At 42.0% G+C, this 19,231-nt stretch overlaps 1 protein-coding gene across 10 annotated transcripts in view; it reads left to right on the top strand.

Moving 5' to 3' along the window:
- BCAS1 (brain enriched myelin associated protein 1) overlaps nt 1–17,213 on the top strand; it is a 109,629-nt gene extending 92,416 nt beyond the window's left edge. For 9 of the 10 annotated variants that reach the window (XM_066588217.1, XM_066588224.1, XM_066588223.1 and 6 more), the window contains 4 exons: nt 3,482–3,622; nt 3,937–4,002; nt 13,568–13,867; nt 15,551–17,213. In XM_066588217.1, the coding sequence (XP_066444314.1) occupies nt 3,482–3,622; nt 3,937–4,002; nt 13,568–13,867; nt 15,551–15,625 (582 nt within the window). In that variant the 3' untranslated portion in view covers nt 15,626–17,213. The remainder of the gene's footprint in view (nt 1–3,481; nt 3,623–3,936; nt 4,003–13,567; nt 13,868–15,550) is intronic. The other variant, XM_066588220.1, reaches the window with a different exon arrangement.
- Nucleotides 17,214–19,231: the final 2,018 nt, after the last annotated feature.

The raw sequence follows: 19,231 nt of genomic DNA, 5'->3' as shown, positions 1-19,231 counted from the left end.
CTATTTTTTAATCGCTAAAGAAGACTTGAAGATGTGATGGTTTGACCGCCAGGGTAGTACACTGCATTACTTATGTAGTGCATTCTACAAAGCCTATGACAGCCTATTCTGCTGGAGGCGGGGTCTAAAGGGCTGAGTTACATGGCAGACTTGGAGGCCTTTGTCAGGCTCACGGCTGCCATGGTAACCCATTAGTACCTTGTGAGCGTACTGCGGGGTGCCAAAGGGTGACAGGAGAAGCTCCTCCCCCTGCCATCAGCTCACATTCTGCAGTTACTCTTGATTGAGGCATGTAAGGCTTAAAACTGCCGGGATCTGAGGTTTCTCCATTCCTGGTGGTTAGAGCAGGAGCCGGGCTGTCAGTAGTCGCCAAGCCACCGCCTTAAGAAGATGTATGTGCAGGTTTAAAGCCCATTAGTGAGGTCAGTAAAAAGGCGCATCGGCCGTCACTAAGGGGTTACAGTTTACATCCCAAACAAGACAAAGACCCTGGATAACAGTCCAAACGTCTATGGAGGCAAATACAGGAGCGTGCTGAGATTAGGAGGATCCTCTCAAGGAGTTCTTTTACTTTCACCCCGGATGCTGCGCTACAACTTTGAAGAGGTTCGATGGGTTACATTCTACAGTTATAGCCTGGATTATGCTCTAGAGATGCACTCAGAATTCTACTGGTTGTCACTGGCGACAGTCAACAAGTTTGTCAACAGACCTTCTCCTGCAACAGTAGAAAGTTTTTCTAATATCGAAAGTTTTTCTAATATTTTCTAATATGCAGCTCTGGAGTATAATGCAGGATAAGTAATGTATGTACACAGTGAGTCCACCAGCAGCAGAATAGTGAGTGCAGCTCTGGAGTATAATGCAGGATAAGTAATGTATGTACACAGTGAGTCTACCAGCAGCAGAATAGTGAGTGCAGCTCTGGAGTATAATACAGGATAAGTAATGTATATACACAGTGAGTCCACCAGCAGAATAGTGAGTGCAGCTCTGGAGTATAATACAGCAGGGATCCCCAACTCCAGTCCTCAGGGGCCACCAACAGGTCATGTTTTCAGGATATCCTATGGTAAGAACACCTGTGGCAATGTGTGAGGTACTGACAATAATTACATCACCTGTGCAACACTGAGGAAATCTTGAAAACATGACCTGTTGGTGGTCCCTGAGGACTGGAGGTGGGGAACACTGTAATACAGGATGTAACTCAGGGTCAGTACAGGATAAGTAATGTATGTATACAGTGACTCCACCAGCAGAATAGTGAGTGCAGCCCTGGAGTATAATACAGGATGTAACTCAGGGTCAGTACAGGATAAGCAATGTATGTACACAGTGACTCCATCAGCAGAATAGTGAGTGCAGCTCTGGAGCATAATACAGGATGTAACTCAGGGTCAGTACAGGATAAGTAATGTATGTACACAGTGACTCCACCAGCAGAATAGTGAGTGCAGCTCTGGAGTATAATACAGGATGTAACTCAGGGTCAGTACAGGATAAGCAATGTATGTACACAGTGACTCCATCAGCAGAATAGTGAGTGCAGCTCTGGAGCATAATACAGGATGTAACTCAGGGTCAGTACAGGATAAGTAATGTATGTACACAGTGACTCCACCAGCAGAATAGTGAGTGCAGCTCTGGAGTATAATACAGGATGTAACTCAGGAGCAGTACAGGATAAGTAATGTATGTACACAGTGACTCCACCAGCAGAATAGTGAGTGCAGCTCTGGGGTATAATACAGGATGTAACTCAGGATCAGTACAGGATAAGTAATGTATGTACACAGTGACTCCAGCAGCAGAATAGTGAGTGCAGCTCTGGAGTATAATACAGGATGTAACTCAGGAGCAGTACAGGAAAAGTAATGTATGTACACAGTGACTCCAGCAGCAGAATAGTGAGTGCAGCTCTGGAGTATAATATAGGATGTAACTCAGGATCAGTACAGGATAAGTAATGTATGTACACAGTGACTCCACCAGCAGAATAGTGAGTGCAGCTCTGGAGTATAATACAGGATGTAACTCAGGAGCAGTACAGGAAAAGTAATGTATGTACACAGTGACTTCAGCAGCAGAATAGTGAGTGCAGCTCTGGAGTATAATATAGGATGTAACTCAGGATCAGTACAGGATAAGTAATGTATGTACACAGTGACTCCACTAGCAGAATAGTGAGTGCAGCTCTGGAGTATAATACAGGATGTAACTCAGGAGCAATACAGGAAAAGTAATGTATGTACACAGTGACTCCAGCAGCAGAATAGTGAGTGCAGCTCTGGAGTATAATACAGGATGTAACTCAGGAGCAGTACAGGATAAGTAATATATGTACACAGTGACTCCACCAGCAGAATAGTGAGTGCAGCTCTGGGGTATAATACAGGATGTAACTCAGGAGCAGTACAGGAAAAGTAATGTATGTACACAGTGACTCCAGCAGCAGAATAGTGAGTGCAGCTCTGGAGTATAATACAGGATGTAACTCAGGATCAGTACAGGATAAGTAATGTATGTACACAGTGACTCCACCAGCAGAATAGTTAGTGCAGCTCTGGAGTATAATACAGGATGTAACTCAGGATCAGTACAGGATAAGTAATGTATGTACACAGTGACTCCACCAGCAGAATAGTGAGTGCAGCTCTGGAGTATAATACAGGATGTAACTCAGGAGCAGTACAGGATAAGTAATGTATGTACACAGTGACTCCACCAGCAGAATAGTTAGTGCAGCTCTGGAGTATAATACAGGATGTAACTCAGGATCAGTACAGGATAAGTAATGTATGTACACAGTGACTCCACCAGCAGAATAGTGAGTGCAGCTCTGGAGTATAATACAGGATGTAACTCAGGAGCAGTACAGGATAAGTAATGTATGTACACAGTGACTCCACCAGCAGAATAGTGAGTGCAGCTCTGGAGTATAATATAGGATGTAACTCAGGAGCCATGAGGAAGGTAGGAAGCTGCTGCAGACAATTTTTGGGAGCGGACTATCAGTCAGTAGCCCGCTGTACACATCAGGTGATTGGTAGGTGCCACTAAAATTGGAACAAATAGGTAACTGTCAGCAGGGTTCTGGGTGCCCCAGGCGCAGTGATCCATGCCCGATCCATGGAGGACGTACCTCACAGCTTACGGAGCATTAAAGATGTGCTGCTAACGTCTTGGTGCAGACACTACAGGACACCTTCAGAAGCCTTTCGGAATCTCTAGAGGTCAGAGGTGTTATGGCGGTACAAGGGTAACCTACACAATATCAGGCAGGTGGTTTCACTGTTATGGCTGACTGGTGTAGATGGAGTCATGTGACTATGATGACGCCGATATCCATTTGGTGGCGTGCTACCTGTTACTAATCCATTCTCTTCCCTGGACAGGTGAGCTTTGTGATGCCAGAGTTAGACGGAATATACAAGGTTTCCTTCTCTCACTGATGATATTGTATCACCTGTAAATGTAGAGCTCAGAACCGGAAGCGCAGAGCAGCACGTCCAACCCCGCGGACAAAGGAGCCGCGCCAGGGGGCAAATCCCCGCAGAACAAGAAGCCAGAAGATGGAAAGAGCGCCAAACCCAAAATCATGATGTTCTTCAAACAGCTGGTAAGACGCCCAAACATCAGCCTGAACCGCGACTGTCACTTAGGCGTCCTCCACCATGAAGGGGGCACATACTTCTATCTGAATGATAGCCTCAGTGGCAATTTGGTTTTAGTTTAGAAAGTTTTTGGATTCACTTTGCACCACTGACAGATCGGGCAACCCCCCCCCGACCCCTCTCGTATCCTCATTCTATAAGATGTGGGACGCTTTCCGCTTTTTCTTTCTATCATTTCTGTTATTATGTTATTTCGTGTCACTAAACAGCAAAAAAGCTGAAAAGCACAAAACCGCCTGTTTATTACTTGTTATTATAGTCAGTGATGGGGGATGGAAGTAACATCAGCCCAGAGGAGACTAACGAGAAAAGCGTCCCGGAGCCTGTAAGTCACTAATACAGCCCGTGCGGTGATGGTGACGGAGCGCCTACATCTATCTATCTATCTATCTATCTATCTATCTATCTATCTATCTATCTATCTATCTATCTATCTATCTATCTATCTCCTATATCTATCTATCTATCTATCTATCTATCTATCTATCTATCTATCTATCTATCTATCTATCTATCTATCTATCTCTCTCTCTCTATCTATCTCCTATCTATCTATCTATCTCCTATATCTATCTATCTATCTATCTATCTATCTATCTATCTATCTATCTATCTATCATCTATCTCATATCTATCTATCTATCTATCTATCTCATATCTATCTATCTCATATCTATCTATCTCATATCTATCTATCTCATATCTATCTATCTCATATCTATCTATCTCATATCTATCTATCTCATATCTATCTATCTCATATCTATCTATCTCATATCTGTCTATCTATCTCATATCTGTCTATCTATCTCATATCTATCTATCTATCTCCTATCTATCTATCTATCTATCTATCTCCTATCTATCTATCTATCTCCTATCTATCTCATATCTATCTCCTATCTCATATCTATCTATCTATCTCATATCTATCTATCTCATATCTCTCTATCTCATATCTATCTATCTATCTATCTCATATCTATCTATCTCATATCTATCTATCTCATATCTATCTATCTATCTCATATCTATCTATCTATCTATCTCATATCTATCTATCTATCTATCTATCTATCTCATATCTATCTATCTATCTATCTATCTATCTCATATCTATCTCATATCTATTTATCTATCTATCTATCAAATATCCATCTATCTATCTCATATCTATCTATCTATCTATCTCATATCTATCTATCTATCTCCTATCTATCTATCTATCTATCTCATATCTATCTATCTATCTCCTATCTATCTATCTCATATCTCTCTATCTATCTCATATCTATCTATCTCATATCTATCTATCTATCTATCTCATTTCTATCTATCTATCTATCTCATATCTATCTATCTATCTATCTCATATCTATCTATCTATCTATCTATCTATCTCCTATCTATCTATCTCATATCTATCTCATATCTATTTATCTATCTATCTATCAAATATCCATCTATCTCATATCTATCTATCTCATATCTATCTATCTATCTCATATCTATCTATCTCATATCTATCTATCTATCTCATATCTATCTATCTATCTCATATCTATCTCATATCTATCTATCTCCTATCTATCTATCTCTCTCATATCTATCTATCTCTCTCATATCTATCTATCTCTCTCATATCTATCTCTCTCATATCTATCTATCTATCTCATATCTGTCTATCTATCTCATATCTGTCTATCTATCTTATATCTGTCTATCTATCTCATATCTATCTATCTATCTCATATCTATCTATCTCCTATCTATCTATCCATCTATCTCATATCTATCTATCTCTCTCATATCTATCTATCTATCTATCTATCTTATATCTATCTATCTATCTCATATCTATCTCTCATATCTATCTATCTATTATCTATGTATCAATCTATGTATGTCATATCTATTTATCTATCTCATATCTATCTATCTCATATCTAATTATCTATCTATCCATCTATCTCATATCTATCTATCTATCTATCTCATATCTATCTATCTCATATCTATCTATCTCATATCTATCTATCTATCTCTCATATCTATCTATCTACCCATCACATATCTATCTATGTCATATCTCTTATCTATGTATCAATCTATCTATGTCATATCTATTTATCTATCTCATATCTGTCTATCTCATATCTAATTATCTATCTATCTCCTATCTATCTATCTATTTCCTATCTATCTCATATCTATCTATCTATCTCTCTCATATCTATCTATCTATCTCATATCTATCTATCTCATATCTATCTATCTATCTCTCATATCTATCTATTTATCTATCTATCTATCTCTCATATCTATCTATCTATCTATCTATGTCATATCTATCTATCTATTATCTATGTATCAATCTATCTATGTCATATCTATTTATCTATCTCATATCTTATTATCTATCTATCTCTCATATCTGTCTATCTATCTATCTCATATCTATATATGTCATATCTATCTATCTCATATCTATATATGTCATATCTATCTATCTAATATCTATCCATCTCCTATCTATCTATCTATCTATCTATCTATCTATCTATCTATCTATCTATCTATCTATCTCATATCTCTCTCTCTCATATCTATCTATCTCCTATCTATCTATCTATCTATCTATCTATCTATCTATCTATCTATCTATCTATCTGTCTGTCTATCTCCTATCTATCTATCTATCTATCTATCTATCTCATATCCATCTATCTATCTATCTATCTATCTATCTACCTCATATCTATCTATCTACCTCATATCTATCTATCTATCTCCTATCTATCTATCTCTCTCTCTCATATCTATCTATCTCTCTCTCATATCTATCTATCTCCTATCTATCTATCTATCTATCTATCTATCTCTCTCTCATATCTATCTATCTCATATCTATCTATCTCATATCTGTCTATCTATCTCATATCTGTCTATCTATCTCATATCTATCTATCTATCTCCTATCTATCTATCTATCTCCTATCTATCTATCTATCTCCTATCTATCTATCTATCTCCTATCTCATATCTATCTATCTATCTCCTATCTATCTATCTCATATCTCTCTATCTATCTCATATCTATCTATCTCATATCTCTCTATCTCATATCTATCTATCTATCTATCTCATATCTATCTATCTCATATCTATCTATCTCATATCTATCTATCTATCTCATATCTATCTATCTATCTATCTCATATCTATCTATCTATCTATCTCATATCTATCTATCTATCTATCTATCTCATATCTATCTCATATCTATTTATCTATCTATCTATCAAATATCCATCTATCTATCTCATATCTATCTATCTATCTATCTCATATCTATCTATCTATCTATCTCCTATCTATCTATCTATCTATCTATCTATCTCATATCTATCTATCTATCTCCTATCTATCTATCTCATATCTCTCTATCTATCTCATATCTATCTATCTCATATCTATCTATCTATCTATCTCATTTCTATCTATCTATCTATCTCATATCTATCTATCTATCTATCTCATATCTATCTATCTATCTATCTATCTATCTATCTATCTCCTATCTATCTATCTCATATCTATCTCATATCTATTTATCTATCTATCTATCAAATATCCATCTATCTCATATCTATCTATCTCATATCTATCTATCTATCTCATATCTATCTATCTCATATCTATCTATCTATCTCATATCTATCTATCTATCTCATATCTATCTCATATCTATCTATCTCCTATCTATCTATCTCTCTCATATCTATCTATCTCTCTCATATCTATCTATCTCTCTCATATCTATCTCTCTCATATCTATCTATCTATCTCATATCTGTCTATCTATCTCATATCTGTCTATCTATCTTATATCTGTCTATCTATCTCATATCTATCTATCTATCTCATATCTATCTATCTCATATCTATCTCTCTATCTATCTATCTATCTACCCATCTCATATCTATCTATCTCCTATCTATCTATGTCATATCTATTTATCTATCTCATATCTGTCTATCTCATATCTATCTATCTCCTATCTATCTATCCATCTATCTCATATCTATCTATCTCTCTCATATCTATCTATCTATCTATCTATCTTATATCTATCTATCTATCTCATATCTATCTCTCATATCTATCTATCTATTATCTATGTATCAATCTATGTATGTCATATCTATTTATCTATCTCATATCTATCTATCTCATATCTAATTATCTATCTATCTATCCATCTATCTCATATCTATCTATCTATCTATCTATCTCATATCTATCTATCTCATATCTATCTATCTCATATCTATCTATCTATCTCTCATATCTATCTATCTACCCATCACATATCTATCTATGTCATATCTCTTATCTATGTATCAATCTATCTATGTCATATCTATTTATCTATCTCATATCTGTCTATCTCATATCTAATTATCTATCTATCTCCTATCTATCTATCTATTTCCTATCTATCTCATATCTATCTATCTATCTCTCTCATATCTATCTATCTATCTCATATCTATCTATCTCATATCTATCTATCTATCTCTCATATCTATCTATTTATCTATCTATCTATCTCTCATTATCTATCTATCTATGTCATATCTATCTATCTATTATCTATGTATCAATCTATCTATGTCATATCTATTTATCTATCTCATATCTTATTATCTATCTATCTCTCATATCTGTCTATCTATCTATCTCATATCTATATATGTCATATCTATCTATCTAATATCTATCCATCTCCTATCTATCTATCTATCTATCTATCTATCTCATATCTCTCTCTCTCATATCTATCTATCTCCTATCTATCTATCTATCTATCTATCTATCTATCTGTCTGTCTATCTCCTATCTATCTATCTATCTATCTATCTCTCTCTCTCATATCTATCTCATATCTATCTATCTATCTATCTATCTCTCATATCTATCTATCTCCTATCTCCTATCTATCTATCTATCTATCTATCTATCTATCTATCTATCTATCTATCTCATATCCATCTATCTATCTATCTATCTATCTACCTCATATCTATCTATCTATCTCCTATCTATCTATCTCTCTCTCTCATATCTATCTATCTCTCTCTCATATCTATCTATCTCCTAGCTATCTATCTATCTATCTATCTATCTATCTCTCATATCTATCTATCTCATATCTATCTATCTATCTGTCTCTCTCTCATATCTATCTATCTCCTATCTCCTATCTATCTATCTATCTATCTATCTATCTATCTATCTATCTATCTCATATCCATCTATCTATCTATCTATCTATCTATCTATCTATCTATCTATCTATCTATCTATCTATCTATCTACCTCATATCTATCTATCTACCTCATATCTATCTATCTATCTCCTATCTATCTATCTCTCTCTCTCATATCTATCTATCTCTCTCTCATATCTATCTATCTCCTATCTATCTATCTATCTATCTCTCTCTCATATCTTATAAATGCATAACGCAATCTGATATAAAGCACATAATCTATAACTGCTGATCGCTCTGCATGTTTCTCCTACAATCGGGTGAGATCGGGCTTCCTGATCGGCTTTCAGCTTTCTCCTGTTTCTTGTGTTTTCTAGTATCTGGTCGGTTGGTATATAACCTGTATATGAAGTAACTGTAAACCTCATAGACGACCACTAGGGGGCACTTGTCACCCACTTTTTCCTGCCTAACCAGAGTCTTCCTTTATATTCATTACTTGAAGCGGTAATAAAGTTTTTCTTACTCCTGGAAACAACCCAATATCGGCGCCTTCTGCTCGTTGCCGTCCCAGCTCGACATTTAGGCTAAAACTGAAATCGATTCGATGAAGAAGAGTTTTTCATATCACAATTAAAACGTTAACGAGCGACTTCCAAACGAACTTAATAAGACTTTATGGAAGAAAAAGTAGCTGTTTGTTGTTTTTTTTTGTTTTTTCTGTTTTTTTTAAGTCTTTCAGAAATCCCCACATGTATCAATTACAAAAGGATGTTGCCGGACCCGGCTGTCCGGGAGCGTCTCAAGACATTCTCAAGCTGCTCCATGTGTGACATTACCAGACAGCGAGGTCCTTGTAGCGACTGATCAGCTAGTTTTATCTTTAGCGTGACGCCTCCGACGCGGCGGCACACGGACTGCGTAAAAAGAACTAATCGCACGTCCTATTCTTGTCCGTCACAGGCGAACGCAGGTCAGTGTGCGGGCGGTCTGATGCCAGTTGTGCCCGAACCTCTAAGATGCAGCTCGGGCACGCATTAAGTGTACAGCTGGCCTGAGGCCGGCGTCACACGGGCATATGTGCGTTTGTGCCCAACGATGCTATTTGGACACGATTCAGTGTGTTTGCTGCGCCTTCTCCACGCTCACGGGCGCAAGCAATAAAATACGCAGCCAGTAAAATGGCTAATTAGTCTAATGAGCTCCAGATTTGCTCTTTTTCCTGTGCTATTCCGCAGTGTTTCATGCATCTTCTAGCACATTTTGCCCACATTTACGCATTGACTTTTATGAGGACTTTCTCGCAAATAACAGGAAAATAAAGAACGTTGCATGTTTTTTTTGCACAACCAAAATGCGTAAGAAAATACGCGCCTGCGAACGAACTCATCGCATGAATGAGGGGCGGCAGCGACAAAGTCAGTGCAGCATCTCTTGTTTTGTCGCCCGTTCAGACGGCCGGGGCTATGGCCCAGAATACCGTCGGGCAGGGGGAGAGAGTTTAGCTCTTCTGAACCCCCCCACTCTCCACCCCTTGCCATCTGCCAGCAGGGTGAGGGGGCAGAACGGGGCGGGAGCTACTGCGCTAATCTCCAGCCCCGTTCGTTTGCAGTTAGCAGGAGACATGGAGGAAAGAAGGAGGGAGTTCGGCAGAGCTGCTGCTAAACCCCCTCTGCCCCCCTTTGCCCCCATCTGCCAGCAGCTCCCATAGCAGTCTATGGAACCGACCGGCGTATTCCGGTCAAAAGAAAGGACAAGACCCGTCTCTTGCGTTTAGCGTAAAAGCGGCCAGACAGAATCTTTTCCAGCTGGCCGATGTTCTGCTCCAATCGCCCATCTGGACAAGAGCACCGGTACCCAAGGCTCAGAGGGTCGCGACTTTCAGCCAGCATTTTATCGCAGCGGTCATTGCGGTCATAAACCGCTGGTATGGATAAAGCTCACTCGCACATTTGCGTATTTTCAGCCATTCACACGGGCCGCTGCTGAAAACCAGCGATCGCTGTAAAACCCTCAAAATGACCAATAGTGCTTAGTTATGGCGGCGGTCTTCTTTTCCCAGCGTTGTCCGCCGTGTCACTCCCTCCCCTCCCTTTTTTCTAATTTCCATAGAAGTCTACGGGAGCTTCCTGCGTATCTCGCTAAAAGATAGGGCAACACCGATCCGTTCACGCTGCATATTAAAAATCAGCGACCGTAAACCGTCACGCATGCGCTGTCTTACCTGGTGCGACTTTTTTACGCACTCAATAATCGTTAATCTGAATACATTGGAGCCCAATTTTTCGGATTGTCGCAATTTTTTTCTACATAGCAAAATCCCTGCATGAATACAGTGAATAAGGCCTTGTACTTGCTTGTGGACAATGAGGCCAGCGACCGGCTCCCCGCAGGACACCGCCGTGCGCTCAGTGTGCTAACCTAGGAAGCTATCAGAAGAGATCTGACAACAACTTGCTGACGGTCTCCATGGAGCAGCGCAAACATTTGCTGACTACACATGCTTTTTAACCCTTAACACTCCATGGCGTCCAGTCACTTCATGGAGGTTTTATGGAGAGGGATGGGCAGTGGATCAACGCCAGTGGCGTCTGTCTTTAACATGAGCGCTGATCGCAGCTGTTAACCCTTTAAATGCTGCCGCTAATTCTGACAACAGCAATTAAATGCCATGACCAGAGTTCAGGGGTCACAAACAACCCCTCCATGATGAGATCGCACGGTGCCACATCATGCTGCAGGGGCGATCAAAGGATCACAAGTTCAAGTCCCTTATGGAGACAAAAAAAAGCAAGTAAAAAAGTTTTATTTAAAGAAAAAGGTAATAGAAGTTTACATCCCCCCCTCCCCCCCCCCCCCCCCACTTAATTATAACAAAAAAATCTTATTAAAAATAACACCTACTTGGCATCATTGCATCCATTAATGTTCAATTTATCCAAGTAACGCATTATTTATCCCACACGGTGAACGTCATCAGAAAAAAATACACAACACCAGAATTGCGCTTTTTTGGTCACCCTGTATCAAGGAAAAATTGGAGTAAAAAGCAATCAAAAAGCCGTATTTAACCCAAAATGTCTATGGAAAAGTGATAAACCCTCCATAAATTTGGTCTCGTCCTAATTGTATCGATCAATATAAATAAAGTTATCATATCGTCTTTGCTGCAGCATGTACCCCGGAGGCAGAATAGCTTTTTTTCCCCCCATTACACGCTAATTCGAAGTATTTCAATGTTTTTCCGTACATTATCCGGTACATTACATAGAACCACTGGGGAAAAAACTCGTCCCGCTGAATACAACAAGCCCTCCGACAGCGACGAGAATGGATATATAGGAAAGTTATGATTTTTTGAAAGTGTGGAAGAAAAAATGAAAAACAGCTGCGTCCTTAATAGGTTTGAGGGGTCGTATAGCTGCAAACCCCTGATGGGCCTATCAGCCCATCGATAGTCCATCAATAATATATCAGCAGGGATCCCTGATGACCAGCTCTTTTCCGGACTACTAAGCTGATTGCAGGAAGAAGACAGCTACGTTCTCACTGCAGTGGCCAAGCTTTGTATTGCAGGGCAAGTTGCCATTGAAGTGAATAGAAACTTTGCCTGCAATCCCAAGCCTGGCCACTGCAGCTGGAACGGAGCTGTCTGCTTCCTTAAGAACTCAGCTCATGCATGAGCACATTGTTTTGAAAAACAGCTGATCGGTGGTGGTCCTGAGTGGTGGACTCCCAGCAATCTACTATTTATGGCCCATCAATAGTTTGCAACCCCTTTAACACTTGAACAAGTCTTCCAAAGATTCGGAGGTGCCACACATAAACAAACGCTGCAAACATTAACCAGTGTCTCCCAAGGCCGACGGGCGGAAGGGTTACGCTCACTTTTCAGTTGAAGGTAGTCCGTAATGTTAATGAAAGAGTCCAAACAAAGTCCGTCTCCAGATCTCCTCTGGTGGCAGCCATGCAAGTGATCCTGACTTACTGGTCTCTCTCCGTCAGAAACCACAGGATGATGTTCTTCAATGATGGTGGAGGCCCACATACGTGGCTCGGTTGCCAGTGGCTTACCTGGATTACTGCGATGATGGCCCGCTGCAATCACTAGGTCGTAGGGCTAACTTTAATAGATGTGCTAAGGGGCCTACTACAGCGCCCTCTGGTGGTGATGCTTCATTGCACAGGTCCTGCGTTCCACTCACTTGTCCTACGTAGGGATGTATCCTTATATATCAGTTTGTGCGCCACTGATGTCCTTACATCCCACATGGACCCCTGCAGCCAATGAAAAATCATATATAGTTCTATGACAGAACATTAGAATTAAAAAGCAGAGAACGGCCGCTAGAAGTCGCCTTTCTCTAAAAAAGAACATTAATAAAGGAACAGCATGAACTGTTAACGAAGCCCGCTGCGGAACGAGCTCGAACCAATCACAGTAACCAACACCCCCTCTACATACTTCCTGCTGGTCACCACACTGCCTGTTGGACCGTCTCCAATCTAATGTGAAGCCTTTGCACCCCATACCAGATCCTCATGGACCACGGACCGTCCCGAGCGCTCCACTGTTTAGTAAGCTCTTGCATTTATTTGTTTGCCCCTTACAGACTCTGGACATCACCGATGGAGTGGAGGTCAGTAAGAACGAGAAGACGGTGGTCACGGCTGTGGTGGAACCTCCTCCCCCACCGCCACCACAGAAGGGCAAAGACAGCGCGAAGGAGAAGAAAGCCTCAGCGGAGAAACTGAACAAGCAGGAGAGTCGAGAGAGCGCAGAGGCCATCGCTTCCGCCCAGCTCCAAGCTCCAGACCCAGTGCAGGTGGATAACGGCATGGGGGCATCTAGAGAAGGCCAGCTGAAGAGAACCGAGAAGAGGCAGTCGCTGGGGAGCTTCTTCAAAGCCATTGTGAGTTCCCCACCCACGATGAGGCAGAGTCCGCTCACTTAGTGCCGGCAGCTCGCGTTGTCATTTCTATATTTAAAAGGGTCTGATTCCCTAAAACTGTGGACAGACCCATCCAATTGGCCCTCAGCAGCAGCAAACGTTTCCAGGATGACTGCTGTCTATAGAGATGTAATACTACCATCTTTCCCCCCAAATCAGACTCTGTCTTATATTAATTTTAGCCCCAAAAGAGGCACAAGGTCGTATTTTCGGGGGATGTCTTATACTTACCCAGCAGGCACCGTAGGCGTCCCTTCCACTGGTCTCCAGAGATCCGGCATGCTTTCTTCCAGTTCTCAGCACCGACAGAACATCGCTTGCTGGTAACTGGGTTTGTAAACCTGCCTCCAGCAAGCAATTGCTCTGATTGGTTCTGCCACGGCTCAGCCAATCACTGCGATACTTGATGAACCAATCACAGCCATTCAATGGGATGCTACAATTGGTTCATCAAGCGCTGCAGTGATTGGCTGAGCCGCGGCGCTCGAGAGCCAATCTGAGCAATCACTTGCTGGAGACTGGTTTACAAACCCCGTTACCAGCAAGCGATGTTCTGTCGGCACTCAGAACTGCAAGGAAGCCCGCCGGAACTCTGGAGACCAGCGGGGGGGACCCAGACGGCGCCTGCTAGGTAAGTATTGTTGTTGTTTTTTCACGTAGTGCAGTTATGGCTTCTTTTCAGGTAGGGTTTATATTTCAAGTCCTCACTCCCAAAATCATGGTGGGGCTTATTTTAGGGGTAGGTATTTGGGGTGAACACAGTATATGTACTTTAGCACTCAAGAGGACGTTTCCAAGCTGAGACTTCTTCAAAGTATACGTAAAAGGGTAAAAAAGTGAACAGAGCGTCCCAGACAGGAGGCCAGTAGGAGCTGCTGTGTTTGCATGTTCGAACAGGGTAGAGGTGAGCGACGAACAGGTGTGGCAATAAAGTAGGGCAGGTGCTGCCGGCCTCGTATGCTGGGGGACCAATGGTCTTAGCAGCATCTGGGAATTGGAAGTGAGAGAACTAGGACTCATGCGAGACCCCTAGTCGGTGTAGTCCTATAAAACTAACAGCTTATATACACTGTGGAGTCCAGGTGAACGTGTGTGGCACCAAATAACGACTTAGTAGCATTAACCAGCGGCCTAGAATCCAAGGGACCAGAAATGTGAGGTGTTTGGAGGTGCGCAGACCTCTTCCTCAGACAGCTGGGTAATCACCGTCCATAGCAAATTATAGGTCCACAAGAGGGAAATAACAGACAGGAAAATAGCGAAAAAAGATAAACGGGGGGAAAAAATCAATTTACGATAAAAGTAAAAAACTGTTAAGAATGGGAGGGATAACACATAATTTGAGTCCACATTTTATATGTTAGCCTAATTTTTGCATTATTTATAGTTCTCCCCGCCGATCAGCTGATTCCTGATAGTCAGTAGCAGAAGCACGAAGCGCTGATCGCAGCGCAGCGGCCGGGCTGGTACTGCAGTGCTGCTGGCATCGAATTCAATGGGCTGTGCTTCAATACCAACCCAGGCCACTGAGCGGCGGTCAGCGCTCTCTGCCTCCTCCGCTGACCTGGAATACCCCTTTAAATCATTGTAACCATCGGATGTGTCTGACTATATATAACTATATCCTCTAATTGATCATTTCAGGGGCCCAAGCGCATGTATGACGCCGAGGTGCAGACAGACCCGGTCACCGTCCTACCTGCAGAGAAGTCTAAATGACTATTTGTCAAACTGCGAGCGAGCCGGCTGTGGCGGCGCTGAGGGCGGACGCTAATGTATATTTCAGCTGTAATCTGTACAGAGGTCTATCAGTACATTTACATGACGGACCCCCAGGGATTCACTATTCATGTCTGTCTGGGCTGCAGCCGCTTCATTGTCTCCCAACCATTCCTTAGTATCATAGCAGAAAGTAATAAATCTTAAAGAAGGCGCGAGAAAGTGTGACCGGAATGACCCCCACTGAACGCTGTAGTAGCGCAGCACCGTAGACTGACACAGGAGCTTGCAATCACCCTGCATCACAAGGGCGATTATAACAAAACCCACAATGTAAAGTAAGTAACACGAGTGAGAGCAGAATACACAGGACACCCACCGCCATCATGTCAGGGGAGACCCTGAGGGAAAGCGTCAGCAGATAATGGGCTGTTGCAAAAATCAGGTTTTTAAGATATTTTGGTGATTTTGTTTTTCTTAATTTTCAATGTAGTGGTCTATATTATAAAAACAAATCCTAAAATCCTGCACTTCTCACACTGACCACTAGGGCTAATAATAGCCTGACGCAGCTCACCTCCTCCCCTCCCTGCACACTGACCACTGGGACTAATAACAGTCTGAGACTTCCTGTTCTGTAGAGGAAACTTCTTAGCCATCATCTCATTATCATCACAGGCAGGAGTACACTGAGAGGTCACAGCTCACCTCCTCCCACTCCCTGCACAGATAACACAGCATGCCCACAACACTCTCCCATAGAAGTCAGTATGTTTCCTCCTGTCCACTGTGTCTATGGCCCACAGGGCATCTGTAAAGGAGATCTCCAGATGCTGTTAGCTGCAGCTTGTGTACAACGGCCGCCCTTATTGGTATATACAGAAACTGGAGTTTAAAACAATCTACGATTAGAAAATAAAAACAGATTAATGGAATAAAAAATGGAAAATGTTTCACTATCTGGTGTTAATTAGTAGATATATATATATATATATAATGTGATACATGCCCTTTAAGTAAAGGGTCAACTAGTTTGGACCTTCAGCAGCTCTCAAAACATTCACATAGAGCCCAAAAACCGTCCCAAGCCCTCAGCTCCGCTCTTCTCTCTGCCGTATCAGATGGTTCCTTCCCCCTTTCTATTAGATCATCAGACAATTTCACGAAATGTCCCCAAGGTTTTTAGCACTTCTTCAGCCGCCCTCGCCGTCCCCTTGTATAGGCGTTCCAGAAGGTTCCGCACGTGATCCCGGGGTCATTAATGATAGCAGCAGAATGTTGTGAACTACACTGATACTGTAATGTCAGAATATATCCAATGTGATTGGTTTTAAGCTTGGTATGATAGTTCTATATATCCAGCAGTAGGGGGCGACACTAAATCACTGTAAGATAACTTACACCACTGAATGAATTGATGATCAAGTCTAATGTGAGCTGCGGTTGTTTGATTAGCTAATGAGCACTAACGAGCCTGGATCTGATAATCACCCGCCGGTGACGCGTGTATAATGTTCCGTGTGCCTGGTATGTTCTTCATGTAATATTTCCATGATCTTCAGTAATAAAGTTTTCTTTGGTGTACAGAGATGAATAGACTCTGTGTATTCCTAACAGCCGCTGCCTGCGCTGCGTGACGTGAGGACGTGCCGCCACGTGGTGTAAGCGCGGTGGAGAATGAGTGGCGTTTTACAATACAAACAATGTAGACGAGACTTTAAACAAATCGGCGCCAAACCCACCTGTAAGACAACAGGAATCTGGTCACATTGTTTGCCGAGGGTCCTGAATCACCCGAAGCTCCATTTATGTATGGATTCCAATGTGAGTTGTCCAGCACAATCTGTATCCTTCTGCGTCCCCTCGGGTTCAGTGGGAATCTGCGCCGCACTTCACACTCCGCAGATTATAAAAAGAACGACTGACCTGTCCGCTGCTGACGGAGAATCCGGAAGCCCGCATGCTGATTAGTGTCATTGGCTGGGATCTGCTGCCGGTGGATCTGCTGCCGGTGGATCTGCTGCATGTTCAACTCAGCAACTCGGATCTCTACGATGGATTATGATGGGATCTGCTTCGGATGTTTCCAGCAGGAGTGAATGGGATCTTGCGCTGCTTATTTTACCCTTTCAAATGATGAGATGAAATCTGTGCCGAATCTGCACAGCACACATGGAGTAGGAGATCCTGCTCCCCTCTGTCTGTCCCATACACTGCGTGTGTAGGGGAGCAGGATCGCCTCACCTTTTTGGGTGCAGTGAATGGGAGAGATGAAGATGAGGAGATCCTGGACCGCTCACCTCTGTATCTTATATACAGCGAAGCAGAATCATGGAGGTCATTATAGAGAAGTACTGAGCAGTGTAGATGTGACATAGTAGTTGGAAGACCGTAAAACATCTACTATTTATCTGCAGCAGTCTGTGTGTCTCTCTGCTTCTCTCTCACCCTGGTCCTCCTTCCTCTTCTCCTCCCCATAGACTTGTATGGGCAGCATGTAATCTTGTCTGTTGCTGAGAATCCTAGGATGGTAGAGTTGGAAGGGACCTCCAGGGTCATCTGGTCCAACCCCCCTGCTCAATGCAGGATTACTAAATCATCCCAGACAGATATCTGTCCAGCCTTTGTCTGAAGACTTCCATTGAAGGAGAACTCCCCACCTCCCGTGGCAACCTGTTCCACTCACTGATCCCCCTCACTGTCTAATATCTAATCTGTGTCTCCTCCCTTTCAGTTTCATCCCATTGCTTCTAGTCCTTCCTTGTGCAGATGAGAATAGGGCTGATCCCTCTGCACTGTGACAGCCCTTCAGATATTTGTAGACAGCTATTAAGTCTCCTCTCAGCCTTCTCTTCTGCTAAACATTCCCAGATCCTTTACCCGTTCCTCATAGGACGTGATTTGCAGACCGCTCCCCATCTTGGTGACTCTTCTCTGAACTACTGATTTCTGTAAGGTGAAGCCTGCCCATGGACATTCCACGACAAGGTAAAGCACAACGTTAGTGTATGGCAGTTTAACGAACCCCAAAGGGGCCTTTCACACACCATTCCACAGCTGCAGATTAGTCTGCGTTGTGCAGTAGTTTCCGTCCCGTGTGAATGCCCCCTTACACCCCACTGATTGCCCCCCGCACCGCTGCCGATGTGTTGCACAAAGCAGCAGATTTCCCCATCAGATTTCCTTCACTGTAGAAATATCCGTACCCAAATCTGCAAGGGATTTGCAGGGCGGCTCCGCAGCGCCGTCCTCCGTCTGCGCCCGTCCACGAAGCTCTATGGGGAGCAGAAACAATCTCATTCTCATGTCTGGAAGAGATTTGCATTTTCTCGTCATTTCATCATAGGATTTCTTACTCATTTATGCCATATCTCTGCGGCCGCGCACTTTCTGTTATCACTTCTGATGTCACTTCATCACATGAGATATTGTATGTGCGGCGGCGGTGACTCAGCTCATCTGTGAAGAGGAGGGTTCGTGCACGATCGCAGCTCTGCAGGAAGTGGGTGCAAGAGAGCAGAAATCCCAACATGTTTCATTCTCTCTAGAGTTTATACATTTGTAGTGCATGACAGGATCACACACGATGGGATTAGATACAGCAGA

Source organism: Eleutherodactylus coqui, chromosome 13 (assembly GCF_035609145.1).
Source record: "Eleutherodactylus coqui strain aEleCoq1 chromosome 13, aEleCoq1.hap1, whole genome shotgun sequence".
NCBI classification, from domain to species: Eukaryota; Metazoa; Chordata; class Amphibia; order Anura; family Eleutherodactylidae; genus Eleutherodactylus; species Eleutherodactylus coqui.
This window is presented reverse-complemented; position numbering and strand designations above follow the sequence as displayed.